The 13,849-nt window shown below is 40.7% G+C and overlaps 1 protein-coding gene across 1 annotated transcript in view; it reads left to right on the forward strand.

The window, feature by feature from the left end:
- Nucleotides 1–13,849, forward strand: part of ADAMTS6 (ADAM metallopeptidase with thrombospondin type 1 motif 6) — a 311,582-nt gene that overhangs the window by 189,724 nt on the left and 108,009 nt on the right. Inside the window, exons 14-15 of the mRNA XM_045285404.1 lie at nucleotides 3,350–3,495; nucleotides 5,766–5,829. Of these exons, the coding sequence (XP_045141339.1) occupies nucleotides 3,350–3,495; nucleotides 5,766–5,829 (210 nt within the window). The remainder of the gene's footprint in view (nucleotides 1–3,349; nucleotides 3,496–5,765; nucleotides 5,830–13,849) is intronic.

Raw genomic sequence — 13,849 nt, forward strand, 5'->3', positions numbered from 1 at the left:
ATGTCTTCAAATAGATAACCCTATACCATTCATTTACTTTCCCCAGTGAATTTTTTTGTATGTTTTTGGACAGATAACCTCTTTTCTTTTAGTGAGTAACCTTGGACAAATCAGTAGTATTTCTGGCATCTCATATGAAAAGATGAATTGTGTAGACCACAGGAGTGCTGACATTCCCCTCAGCTTTACATGAAGCAAAAACAAATATAAAATTACATAGAGTCAAGTTTTAATGTTATTTAAAATAAGTAATTTTAAGTTTCCCACTTGACAAAATGGGTAGAATTTAAGATTAGCGACCTTGGAAATTGGGGGGAGCATGTGTTGCCATTAATTGAAATCAATGAAAAAAATCATTAATTCCTTAGCAGCACTGTCTTCCTCCATTACTCACATAGGAAAACAGATGCAGGCATGTATCATTTCTTCTGTGGAACTCCTGCTAGAGAAACAGATGGAAAGCTGGTGTTTTGTTGGCTCACTGTGGAGACGTTTGTGTACACACCGCCCCCAACCCCACGGCAGTCAAGTCGGTTCCGACTCACAGTGGCCCTCAAGAGGGTTTTCAAGTGCATCTTTCTTCAGAGGAGCAACTGGTGATCTTGAACTACTGACCTTGTGGTTTAGTCACTCACGGTGCCACCAGGGCCATTTTGTGTAGTGAAAAGGCCATTATAAAAATTTTCTTAAAGGAAAAAAAATCATGATAAACGTAGTTGGTCTTCAAGACCAACAAGGTAAATCTAAGACTGGCTACTGGACATTCTCTCTCTCTCAGGTGTATCACCAGCAACAGTGTTCCTAGAGTTTTTATTATATTACTGATTCAGCCAACCACTTGTCTCATCATTTTAGACATGTGATTATTTCTGTCTTCGTGATGATCTTCATTGTCCACAACCTATTATGTAGCTTAATAGTCTTTGTATATGAACAGTTATTCAGCTTAGGAATAGAATGTTCTTTGTAAATAGCCAACTAAAATTTGACCCCTGCCTCCCTGATTTTTAGGAGACAATAGATAATTGTTCAGCATCCTCCTAAAACGTCATTTGTATTGTCTTAGCTACTGACACATTCCCTGAACACGAATGACACCCTAACGACCGAGGAAAGGCAGATACATTTGGTCCTTTTCATCCTCTGCCATATCCAGTTCCTTGCTGTCATGTACTAACCCGAACAGCACGCAGCATTCCATCACTGAACTCGTGTATTCCTGCAGTCTGTGCATTTATGTTGCCTGTCCACTGAAATCTAGGCATTCACTGTTAAACAGAACATTCCTTGGATGACGAGAATGTCCTATATCTGTTCTGTCAAACCTGGTGGCCACTAGCCACATTTGACTATCAAAAAGTCAAACAAGAAATAGATGGTGCCAAGTCGATCCAAAGTCCTGGTGACCCTACCTTTTTGCAGAGTGAGTTTTCACTCTACAGGGATTTCAAGACGTGGCTTCTTGGAGGCAGATTGTCAGGCCTCTCTTCTGAGGTGCCTCGGGGCGGATCTCTACTTACACTCATTTGATTAGTAGTGGAGCCTAGAAATGTGGCTAGGGGGTCTAAGAAGCTAAAATTGGATTACACTTTAATTTAAATAAATGTGTTGTTCACAGCTATTGTATTGAATAGCACAGGAATGGTTTTAGTCTAAGTGCTTTTGTATTATAATAATAATGAGAAACAAATAATAAAGATATACTTTTAAAATAAGAAAAGTCATTACATGTCGTGTTGCATGGTATGAGGGAGCTCAATAGGCGTATGTCCCCATTAGGACTTCTTCAGAAGATTGTTGTCAAGAATCCTCTGATGAGTGGCACGATGCCCGAGGTGACGGATTCGTTGCTGGTGGCTGTTGAGCTCATTCAGACTCATGAACATAAGGAACCCTATGAAGAGTATTGCCAGAAGTATCAGCAAATAGGAATACCTTAAGGAAGGGATAAGCGTATGTACTCAAAACTGGAAGAAGGCTGGCCAGTCTGCTGTCATCAGGGGAAAATAAGGCTGAAGAGGGCTAGATCGCAAAGGCCATAAATGACCATAGTTAAGGGCAGTGGGAAACCATTGTGGTCTAATAAGCAAGCGAGTGACATGCTGGAATAAGATATTAAAAACAAATCTCTCTGAAAGCCTTCTGGAGAATGGGTGGTAGAAAAAAGTGGAGGCAGGCTAGCCAAGTGAGAAATGCTTCCATTTGACCAGTTTTGTCTAGGATGGTAGCGGTGGTGATGGTGAAAAGCCAATGAATTCAGGGTCTATCTTAAGAGTAGAACTGACAAAGCTTGATGGTAGATCTAGTATAACACACTGACCACTTGTCAAGTGTCACATGATAAGCTCGATACATTTTAATATAAAGTTGAATTTTTATTTCACAACCCAACATAGATGACACTTTCACTTCTAATAACCATGCTACCTGTTGTTATTGCTCTAAGCATGGCTTCATAGCATCAAAGTATAACATTTGTTGAAGTTATAATTCAGAAAATGGCACCAATAAAAGTCTGCACATGCTTCCCCCCCATATTTTCTTTTAAGACTCATTTTGCCATATTCTGAGAATAAGATTTATCATGCTTGAGTTATGAGCTGATTATGCAATGGCAGTGTCTCGACAAATTATTCCTGGCTTTCTCCTTATGCACAGTACGTGTGGTTTATTGCAGCGTAAAGCTGAGCACAATTCCAGTACACATGTTCCTGCAGGGGCCATACACATGGCTTGTCAGTGTATATAAGGGTTTTTTTGTACCCAGTCCCTTGTGTCTTGGCATTACTTTTATTATGTCTGCAGAGCTTGGGGAGATGAAATGCCACAACACATTCTTTTACTATTGTAGTCTCAACCAGTCTTTTCTTTTCTTTCTTTCTTTTTTCTTTTTTTTTTAAGAAAAAGCAATTACCATCATAAAAATTCCTTACTGGGGAACTTTCCATATTGCGTTATCATTCCATGAGTCTAATAATAGTGGAACATAAAGAAAAAGAAAGTGAACTGCTTAAATATCTAAAAAAGACTTTTGAGGTCTTAGTTACCTTCATAATGAGAAACACTAAAACCCTGGAGGAGGAGAACCAAAGAAAAAGAAGCAACGCTGGGTCTTTGAAAACTCTTGGTCCGTGTTAGAGATTTATAACTCGTGGTCTGGCTAAAGATAACTTGCAAATCACATGCACCTTTACCAATGTCTAAACACAGCTAAAGAAGGATCTGTCTGTTATCTATTGGGAGGATGCTAATGCCTATAATTGGTCATTGCCTGACCTTTATGTATTTCTATCCTGATAGCTCTCTCTGCCTAAAAGCTAACTCTTGTGTTTTCTGTGAAATCTTGCAGTGGTGCTATCAGGGCGATTGTGTTCCTTTTGGCACTTGGCCCCAGAACATAGATGGGGGCTGGGGTCCGTGGTCACTATGGGGAGAGTGCAGCAGGACCTGCGGGGGAGGCGTCTCCTCATCCCTAAGACACTGTGACAGTCCAGCGTAAGTAGCTAAAGTAAGCCGGAGCCAACAAAAAGACACAGTTGGAAATGATTCAAAACTGTGGTTTCACATGTTATCTGTAAAAACGTTTCACTCATGAGCCAAGCGCTTGTCTTCAGAACAAGCAATAGGCACAGGCGAGTGGAGGAGCCTTGTTAGCCTTTCTTTTCCGCCCTCTCCCTTTACCATGTAACTAAACAGAGACCAGGCAAAGAAAAAAAAAAAAAGAAGAAGAAAGAAAAGAAAAGCATTGTGGATCTATCCCAGGTAGAGCCAGACTTTTAATCTAGGAATAATCAGATAGATTTCCTTCTCCAAAATCTATTGAATTATGGATGAATCAAGTCTGGTCTTAGCTACATTACCATTATTCCCAGGAAAGCTAAAGTCTTTTCACATGTCACATAAAATTATTACTGCTACATTAGGATTAAAGGACCAATGAGAGCACTTCAAGGGTTGAAATGCCTTGATTCGCATCACAAATCACAATGAAAAGAATACTGCCCATGTGTTAAAATAGTTTCCATTCACATGCCCCCATTAATCATCTTCTGAGCTGCCTCCACTTTTCTCCCTGTGACTGTTTTATGCAGGTGAGACTGCGCCTCTCCCACCACCCTCCTCCGCCAGAGTCCCCCTGGCCCAAGGCCCAGCTCCATCAGTATTCTTTAGTAGGGGCGTTGAATCTTCCTCCCATCATTGCCCATTACAGGGGGACAGGTCCTCGAGTTAAACACTCCAGTCCTCCCCAAGACTAAAGTTCCTGAGTTGCTGCATATCAAGTACTTCCATTTTTGACTAAAGTGTAGGTTGAGGGCCCTTTTTTCTAGGTTGGTTTTGGATGCTGAAGTATATTATAATATTGCTTTGGTTCTCCCCACCTGTCCCCGCACCCCCCATCCCCGGTTGTGCGTTTCTCTCAGGACCCCTTTCCTTAGCTCTTCCCTACAAGAATAGATAATCTGGCCTTCTTTTCGACTTTTTTTAAAGCTCAAAAAGCTTTCCCTTCATATTTGTTCAGGATTCCCATCCTCCCATTTCGTACTGGTCACTACTTTCTTGCTCTCGGAGCTCACTGCTACCCAACTCACGTGACATGGGGCCAGCAGCCCAATCTTGCTGCAGCCAGCCCCACCTCCCTGGTTTTGTCTGATCAGCCCACTTCTATCAAGCTGGTTCACGATAGGCCACTTACTCTCCTGGGCTACAGTCAGTTTTCCCTGGGCACTTAAAATATATACTTTAATGGAACTTTAATTATCCCACTGATACGATTGGACCAAAGTGATAATCTAGGTTTGCGCTTTAAAAACCAAATACAGAAGAAATAGCCTGAGTTCACCTGTGAGCTATTGTAAGTTACTCATCAAACATAATACAGTGTAATAATACTAATCCCATAGATGAGGGAATGATCTGGATCTTTTAAAAAGATGAGATCAGTTGCATTGTCAGTGTTTTCATTCAAAAGTACTGTGCCCAGATAAAGCATCAAGCCTTCTCTAATGTTACGTACTTTAAAGATTAATTTGTGAAAATCACATATTTGACATTTTGCTTACTTTCTCATAAATGCATGTTTTCCAAAATGCTTACATAATGCAAAGCCATCTGATTTTTAGATGTAGATTGTAAAAAAGCTAACAATATCTGAAATGAGATATAAATTCATTTCTGCAGTATTTACTCTGAATTCAAGAGAGTTTAGTGTTTTCTTCTTGCTACCAGTCGGAGGAAAAGACAATTTCTCATTTCCTACTTGGTGAACACATAACACCAGATTAGGATTCTGTGGAATAGAATTCAGATGGCTTTTCATTATAAAGAAGTGTTGTTTGTGTTTTTGTTCTGTGGGAGAAAGATGGGGCAGTCTGCGCCCATAAACTGTAGCCTTAGGAATCCTATGGGGCAGTTCTACTCTGTCCTATGAGTCAGACTTGCCTCAATGGTAGTAAATGGGCATTCAACTGAGCAGCTGGTTATTAAAATAATTAGAAAAAGACATTAATTTAATTGCGTTTTCTTAAGTAAGTCAATCATAACAATGAAGTGATCTCTAAAGTTCTTAATGAATTACCTTAATTTTTATTATCAACAACTATAATTATTAATGCTAACAATCCCCAGTCTGATTATTTTAATAGTTAATAAACATGTCAGAGCTTATGTTTTCTAAAATTAAACTTTAGTCATTTTTTGGTAAAGGAAAATATATACTATTTCTGTGCATAGATAGAGTCACATGTTAAATGAAATGTTTTTTTCAGACCTTCAGGAGGTGGAAAATATTGCCTTGGGGAAAGGAAGCGGTATCGCTCCTGTAACACAGATGTAAGTAAAACCAAAATTTGCTATGAAAAATCAACTTACTTTCCCCCTAGAGCAGGGAAATGTCTAAAATTGCAAGCTATTTGATCAGAAATCCATGTGTGTGAGGAGTCACATGCATTTTTAAAATACGACATATTTGGGCTTCATCAATTCCCTGAGCAAAGGTCAAGGGGAACTGCAGGACTAGGTGTAAGTACACTCTCCTCCAAGAGGTACAAAGAGAGAGCCCACGCAGTCGGGCTGTGTCTGTATAGCACTCAAAAACTCACCATTGCTATCTTTCCTGGATGTCCCAATATGAATCTTGTGGCCTTATCCCATTTTAGTTCAGCACTCTAAGAAGTCTTAGACGCCCAAATCACCCCTTATCTTTTCTCATCCTATCCAACATCTTCTCTGCATACCTCTTGTTCTATTTCCCATCCCTCCCTGGCTACTAGAACTCTTCCTCTGTGCCCTGTGGGATTCATGATCTCCAAAAAACAAAAGCCAGTGCCCATAAGTCAATTCCAACTCAAGTGACCGAGAGTCGAACTGCCCCATAGGGTTTCCCAGGTTTTACTTTGTTTGAGAAGGAGTGCTGTTCGTGCAGTCATGAAAGTGCTTGCTACGAACCAAAAGGTTGTTGGTTTAAATCCACTACCAGCTCAGTAGGAGAAAAATGTGGCAGTCTGCTTGGAAATCCTTGGGACAGTTCTACTCTGCATTATAGAATCATTATGGACTTAATGGCCATGAATCATCTTTATTTCTAAATAGTTTTATTGGCATATGCTTCACATATCATCCAATTTGATCATTCAATCACACTAAGAAGATTTTGTACAACTCATCACCACAATCAACTTCAGAACATCTTCTCAGACTCAATGTTTTTAGCTCCTTCTTTCCCCCCATCTTTCCTGCCATGCCTCTTGGCAATCCAGTCACATCTCTGTAGATCCAGCTACCCTGGGTTTCACATACAGAAATCATACACAAACCAACAACAATGATTAGACAAAACAGAAAAATATCAATCAAAAAGAAAGCAGAAAATGTTAAAAACGGAAACAACTTTAGAATGTGTCAAAAGAGAGATCTAATGACAAAGTCTGACATTTTAACCAATGGCTTAGCCCAGGTGTGTAGAGAAACAAACCCAGTGACTCTCATATATACATAAGAAAGAGTTCTATATCAAGAAGGCATCCCAGCCGGTCCAACCCAAATCCATAAGTCTTGTGTGAGTCCATAAGTCCCTCTTCAGACTCCTGCAGCCACATGCTGGTGATGCCAAAGTGTGAACTGAGAAGCAGGATGCTCACAGGCTCATGGGTGCAGAGTCACGTGGATCCAAAATTTGTGGGAACATGGCAGGCTGCTGACAGCCCCCAGGGTCAACAGCACCGCCCCAGCAAGCAGTAAGGCAAATTGGCAGAGAGGGAGTAGTTCCCAGTGTCTTCCACTCTTATGTCAAAAAGGCTTGTGACATGAAGGAGATGTCATTAGGCTAGGACTTGATTGACAGGTTCAACTCTGTCCCTAGCCAGGAGTGTGTAGTTGACATAAAAAACTTCTAATTACCACAACCGAACTATAGCTGCCATAATGGACTTGACAGTGCTCTCTGGGTGATAGCAAGACTGGTCACATCCCTTGACCAGGGTCAGAGAGGATTCACTGAGGCTTAATTCATGCAGAGAGCCGGAACATGGATGTTGGGCTTCCACTGTCATCCATAGACTCCTGTAAAACTGGTGGTGTGCAATTTAAGCTCTGATACCATTCTCTCCTTTGGATATGGATTTCATTATTTATGATCCTTGAATCACACAGGTAGGTGTGCTTCTCCCATGTGGACTTAGCTGATACCTCATGTAGATAGCTGCTTAGTTTAAGACCAACTTTTAAGACCCCAAATGGTATTCTTCCTGATAGCTGGATACCACACTTTGCTATAGCACCCATATTTTCAATGGTCTCTTCCTGAGGGGGAGTATAGCCATGTCATAAGAACTAATTATTCTTGGATTGGGGCTAGAATTAGGCATGAACCCAAAATCCATTCTTATGCCTATGATGATATATATATATAGATATCTGGTTCATTTTAGAGACATCATTATAATTTAATGATATAGAACATTATAAATCCTCCCTCTGGGACATATAGTAATTCTATTGATATTGTGGTTATTTAGCCAATGGTATAGAATTTTAAATGCTATTGAGAAAAGGAAAGTATACAACTATAGGCCAGTTTTGGACTGCAATACTTGAATTGTTGACTTGTACAGATTAAATATTTTAAGTGGCTTGGCACTAATGAATAATTCTTAGATAGGAGAAGCAGATTGCCACACCTTGCTCCTTCATAGAGAGGTTTGTAGAATTGAATCACCTGCCTTTGAGTTGGCAGTTGAGTGTGACCTCTACTCCACTATCCAAAAACAAAAAACAAACCCATTGCCATTTAGTTGATTCCATCTCGTGGCAGACCTGCAGGGCAGAGAAGAACTGCCACATAGGGACGGCAGGGCTGTGAACCTTTACAAATGGAGACTGCTACATCTTTTTCCCATGGAGCAGTTGGTGAGTTTGAATCACTGAGCTATGGGTTAGCAGTCAAGTGCTTTAACCAGGGTGCCACCAGGGCTCCTTAAGTCCCTATATTTGACTTGGAATATATTTGTTATTTTTTTTGTCACCTTCTTGCTCTGATTAAAACCTGTTCCCTTCTAAAGAGAGTGTTTCTGCACATGCTTTGTCTTCAGCGATCGTGTCGTGATAGGCCGGGTGCATAAGCAAATGTGGTGAAGAAAGCTGATGGTGCTTGGCTATCAAAAGATATAGAGTCTGGGATCTTAAAGGCTGGAAGATAAACAAGGGGCCATCAAACTGAGAAACAACAAAGCCCACATGGATGAAGCACACCAGCCTGTGAGATCATGAGGTGTTGATAGGATCAGGTATCAGGCACCAAAGACCAAAAACAATCATAGCATTGTGAACGAGGGGGAGTGTGGAATGGGGACCCAGGGCACATCTGTGGGAAATTGGACATCCCCTTGCAGAAGGTCTGTGGGGAGGAGACAACCCAGTCAGGGTGCAGTGTCACAATGATGAAAAATACAATTTTCTTCTAGTTTTTGAATGCTTTCTCCCCACCACTATCATGTTCCCAATTCCACCTAACAAATCCGGCTAGACCAGAGGATGTACACTGGTACAGATAGGAACTGGAAACACAGGGAATCCAGGACAGATGAACCCTTCAGGACCAGGGGTGAGAGTAGCGATACTGGGAGGATGGAGGGAAGGTGAGGGAGAAAGAGGGGAACAGATTGCAAGGATCTACATATAACCTCCTCTCTGGGGGATGGACAGCAGAGAAGTGGGTGAAGAGTGCCGTTGGATGGTGTAAGAGATGTCAAAATAATATATGGGGACCATAAAAAACTATGTATAATCTTGAGAAGAATGGGAATTCCAGAACACTTCATTGTGCTCATGAGGAACTTGGACATGAATCAGGAGACAGTTATGTAAACATAACAAGAAAATACTACATGGTTTAAAATCAGGAGAGGTGTGCATCAGGATTGTATTCTGTCACCATACTTGTTCAATGTAGATGCTGAGCAAATCGATAGAGAAGCTGGCTTATATGAAGAAGAACATGACATCAGGATTGGGAGATGGCTTGTGAACAACTTGAGATATAAGGATAACACAACCCAGGTTGCTGAAAGTGAAGGGCACTTGAAACACTTACTGGTGAAGATCAAGGATTGCAGCCTTAAGTATGGATTACAACTGAATGTAGAGAAGGCCCAAATCCTCACAGTTGAACTAATAGGTAACCGCAAGAGCAATGGAGAAAAAGCTGATGCTGTCAAGGATTATGTCTTGCTTGGATCCACAATCAATGTCATGGAAGCACCAGTCAAGATGTCAAAAGACATGTTCCATTTGGTAAATGTGATGCACAAGACCTTTAAAAAGTATTGAAAAGTAAGGATGTTCCTTTGAGGACTAAGATGGACCTGACCCAAGCCATGGTACTTTCCATCGCCTCAGCTGCCTGTGAAAGTCAGACACTGACTAAAGAAGACTGAAGAAGAATAGATGCGTTCTCATTGTGGTGCTGGAGAAGAACGCTGCGAGTGCCATGGACCGCTAAAGCACAAATTGACTCTTCCTGGAAGAAGTGAGGGTGGCAGACAACCTCATCGTTCTGTCAGGAAGTGGCTGACAGGTGGGGTGAATAGCCCAATATATTTACCCCACTGCACCACCAGGCCTCCTTTTGTGTTCAAATAGCTAACTAGAAATATAATGGTTCACCCAGTTTGGGTTCTTTGGCTTACATTGTCTGTTCTGAGTCTGGAAGCTCTGCTGAAACCGGTCACTCTGGGCGACCCTGCTGGTGTTTGAAATATCAGTGACATAGCTTCCAGCATCACAGCCACACACAAGCCACCACAGTGTGGTAAACTGACACACAAATGGAGGATTAGAAGCAAGTGGTGGACTAAGGACAGATAAGGAAGAAGGAGGTGGCTCCCCCCTTTGGAGGGAGAAGCAACTGAAAACGTTTTGCGGAGTTTGGAAGTACTGTCTAATACTGAAAGCCTAAACAAATGAAGCAGAGCATTGTCGGAGACACTGCTGAATGGGCCCCTCAGGTCTGAGGACACTTGGCATGTGACTGAAGAGGAGATGAGTCCTTGGAGGGGAGGGGCCCATGGTGACGTGAGTCCAGGAAAGCCTTTGGGATGGAGACTTCAGGACCTTCCTTTGCTGATGGGGCATGACTCTAGGTAAAGGAAAACAGTTGCAAAAATCTTCTAGTGATTGTAACTTGGAATGTGTGGTGTGAATTTTGGAAAACTGGAAGAGGTAAAAAATGAGGTGGCGTGCACGAAGATCAATATTCTTGGTATTATGAGCTGAAATGGACTGTTATTGACCATTTTGAATCAGAAAATAATATGATTTACTATGTTGGGAATAGCACAATCAAGAGGAATGGTGTGGCAACATTCAATGTTAGAAAGGACCTTGCTAAATCCGTGATGAGGAATATATGTATTGGATTATATCTATCAGCTATCATGGAAATCCAATCAATACAACTACTACTCAACTGTATGCACCAACCACAAAAGCTAATGATGAAGAAATTGAGGAACTCTACCACTGACCTCAGTGGGAAATTGATCAAACGTGTAATCAAGATGCATAGAAAATGTTTGGTAATTGAAATACAAAAGTTGGAAACAAAGAGGAAGGGACAGTAAAATGTGGACGTGGTGATAGAAATGAAGCTGGAGATCACATGATAGAATTTTTCAACACCAATGACTTGTACATAGCAAACTCCATTTTTTTCAACTACACAAAAGGCATTATACACATCGACTTCCCCAGATGGAATACAGAGAAATCAAATTGACTACATCTATGGGATGACGTGATGGAGAAACTCAATATTGGCAGCTAAAACTAGAGCAGCAGCTGACTGTGGACCAGATCATCATTTGTAAGTTCAGGATAAAGCTGAGGAAAATACAAATTATAACCTTGAGGCTATTCCTTCTGAGTTTTGAGAACACTTGACTCAAGCCCAGGTGTTTAAAATGGCCTCACATGCACGTCAAAGTTGAACATTGAATAAAGAAGATTGAAAAAGAATCTTTAATTTGTGGTGTTGAAGAATAATAAAAGTACCAGAGGCTCTTAAAAGGAAAAACTGATCTGTATTGATATGAATAAGGAAGGCCAGAGTGCTCCTGAGAGGTAAGGATGGCAAGACTTCATCTTACATACTTAGAACATATTGTCCAGACAGACCCTTCGCTGGAGAAGAACATCATGTATGTTAAAGTGGAAGGGTGGTGAAAACGAGGAAGTCCCACAATGTGATGGAGTGACACAGTGGCTGCATCAGTGGACTCAGGCACAAGAACAATTGTGTTCAGTGTTTTGTCCTGTTGTGCTTTGTTGTACAACTATGCAAAACAATAATTTTAGTTGTCTTCTCTGCTCCCTTTGGACTTCTGTGACCTTCTTGATTTTGTAAGGTAATTTTTTTCTTAAAGAAAATATATTTGAGATATTAAAACATTTTTTTTCAAATATATTTTCCTATCTTTATCACCTTTCTTTGTGGTCTAAGTTCAATTCCAGATATGTAAGACCACTAAATGTTTTACAACAGGTAACTGAAACATTCTCTTTTAAAATCTGCTATGGTCTGGGTCTCAGTTATCATGGGGATGCCCTGTGTCACAACTGGGTTTTGTGCCTCTATCTAACACAGCACACAATATGGTACACATAGCTCAGTTGCTTAGAGGTAACTTGTGTTGCATAAACGAGGCTGTAATGGGACAGACAACACTAAAGCTTTAACTTGTCACACATTTTCTAGATTTATTTTCAGAGAAAGGAGATTTAAGCTATCCCATTCTGCTAACTTAGCAAAGTGGACGGCCAGTGAAAATGAGCGAGGTGGGTTGACATCGTGGCTGCAACAATGCATGTGCTCAGTCCTGGCAATGATTTTGAGCTTGGCACAGGGCTGGGCATTCTTTTGTTTTGTTAGGCCTGGGGTCCTTGTGAGTTAGAACAGCAACACAACAACCAAGCTGTGAGTCAGCTTGTAGTGCGTCTACTGAGGAGAATTCGTACCATTATGTAATACAGCCAAAGAACTGTGGTGGTGCCATGTTTAAGGTTTGGGGCTGTGGGAGAAAGAGGTGGCCGTCTGCTTTGTAAGAAGATGGACTTGGAAACTCTCAGTGGCAGTTCCTCTCGCTCATGGGGTCGGTAGGCATCGGAATCAACTCAGCACCAAACAAGTACAGATAATGTAGCGCGTGAACTCCAACAGTATTGACACAGATGAGCAGCAGAGGAAGCTGCTGCCGTATATAATCCCCATCCACTCTATGGGCTTTCTTTTGCTTATTTGGGCCACTTTCACTGTTAGACAATTTCTTAATGAGTCCGATTTTCACACATTGCCTCATGTCTTTATAACTCAGCAACTCAACTCTAAGTTGTCTCATTTCATCTTTTTTTTTTTTTTAATGGTAAGGCCCTCATTTCTTTGTTAGGACTTATCCTTGTCTTTTTAAAATTTCTGCTAAGTGTATTGAGTTTGTTATTGTTTTATTAGTTTTCAGACTTTAGCTGTCTGCCTCTAACCCCATTCTTTTCCATCTACCTGATATTTGTAGTGTGAAATTTCCTACAGTGAGATTTTTCAGGAATGTATGTATCCTAGAGAGAAGAAATTCCTGTGTTAAAAGATCTATTTGAAGAAGTTCTCATATGTAGACTATATTATAGTAAAGGGTATTCGGTGATGAGGAACTTGGGGTGAGTTGGCTGAAGTTAAAGTAAGAAGAATCACGCAAACACTCAGAGTGAGTGTTGCTGAAGAAACAATCCAGGGCTACAGTGTCTTGGTACTTGGCTCTGAAAGCACACTTGTTTAAATGTTCCTTTTCTGCCTTTTCTCCCCTGTTACCTTAGTGTCTGTTACGTGTGTGCTACCCTAATTTAAGGGATTTAAGAGGGTAGACTTTTGTCCTATCAGATTAGCCTCCTGACTAGAAAATATTTTTACCTACATACTTTAATATTACACAGATAAAATTAAATAACTCTGGGAGAAGGTCTTATCAAAAACTTTCCAACTAGTCTGTGTCAATTTGAGAGTCAAGAAATAGAAAACACTTCCTAAGTATTTCAAACTTAGTCATTTGTGTTCCAAGAACTTTTCTTGAGGCTTAAATAGGGGGAAATACAAATGATTAATTCAAATGACCCTGGAAGTATATCATACTAGAGTTCAATCACATCAAGAAGGGCTGTGCAGTCCTCACCACAATCAATTTTAGAACATTTTTTTCATTCTTGTGCTCATCATTATTAGCTCCCCATTTCCCTGCAACCTCCCTTTCAGCTCCCCAAGGAACTGTTAATCCAGTTATGGTCTCTATAGACTTACTTATTCTAGATTCCA

Source organism: Echinops telfairi, unplaced genomic scaffold, assembly GCF_000313985.2.
Source record: "Echinops telfairi isolate 266 unplaced genomic scaffold, ASM31398v2 ScPeMD7_7469;HRSCAF=8507_1, whole genome shotgun sequence".
Lineage (NCBI taxonomy): Eukaryota > Metazoa > Chordata > Mammalia > Afrosoricida > Tenrecidae > Echinops > Echinops telfairi.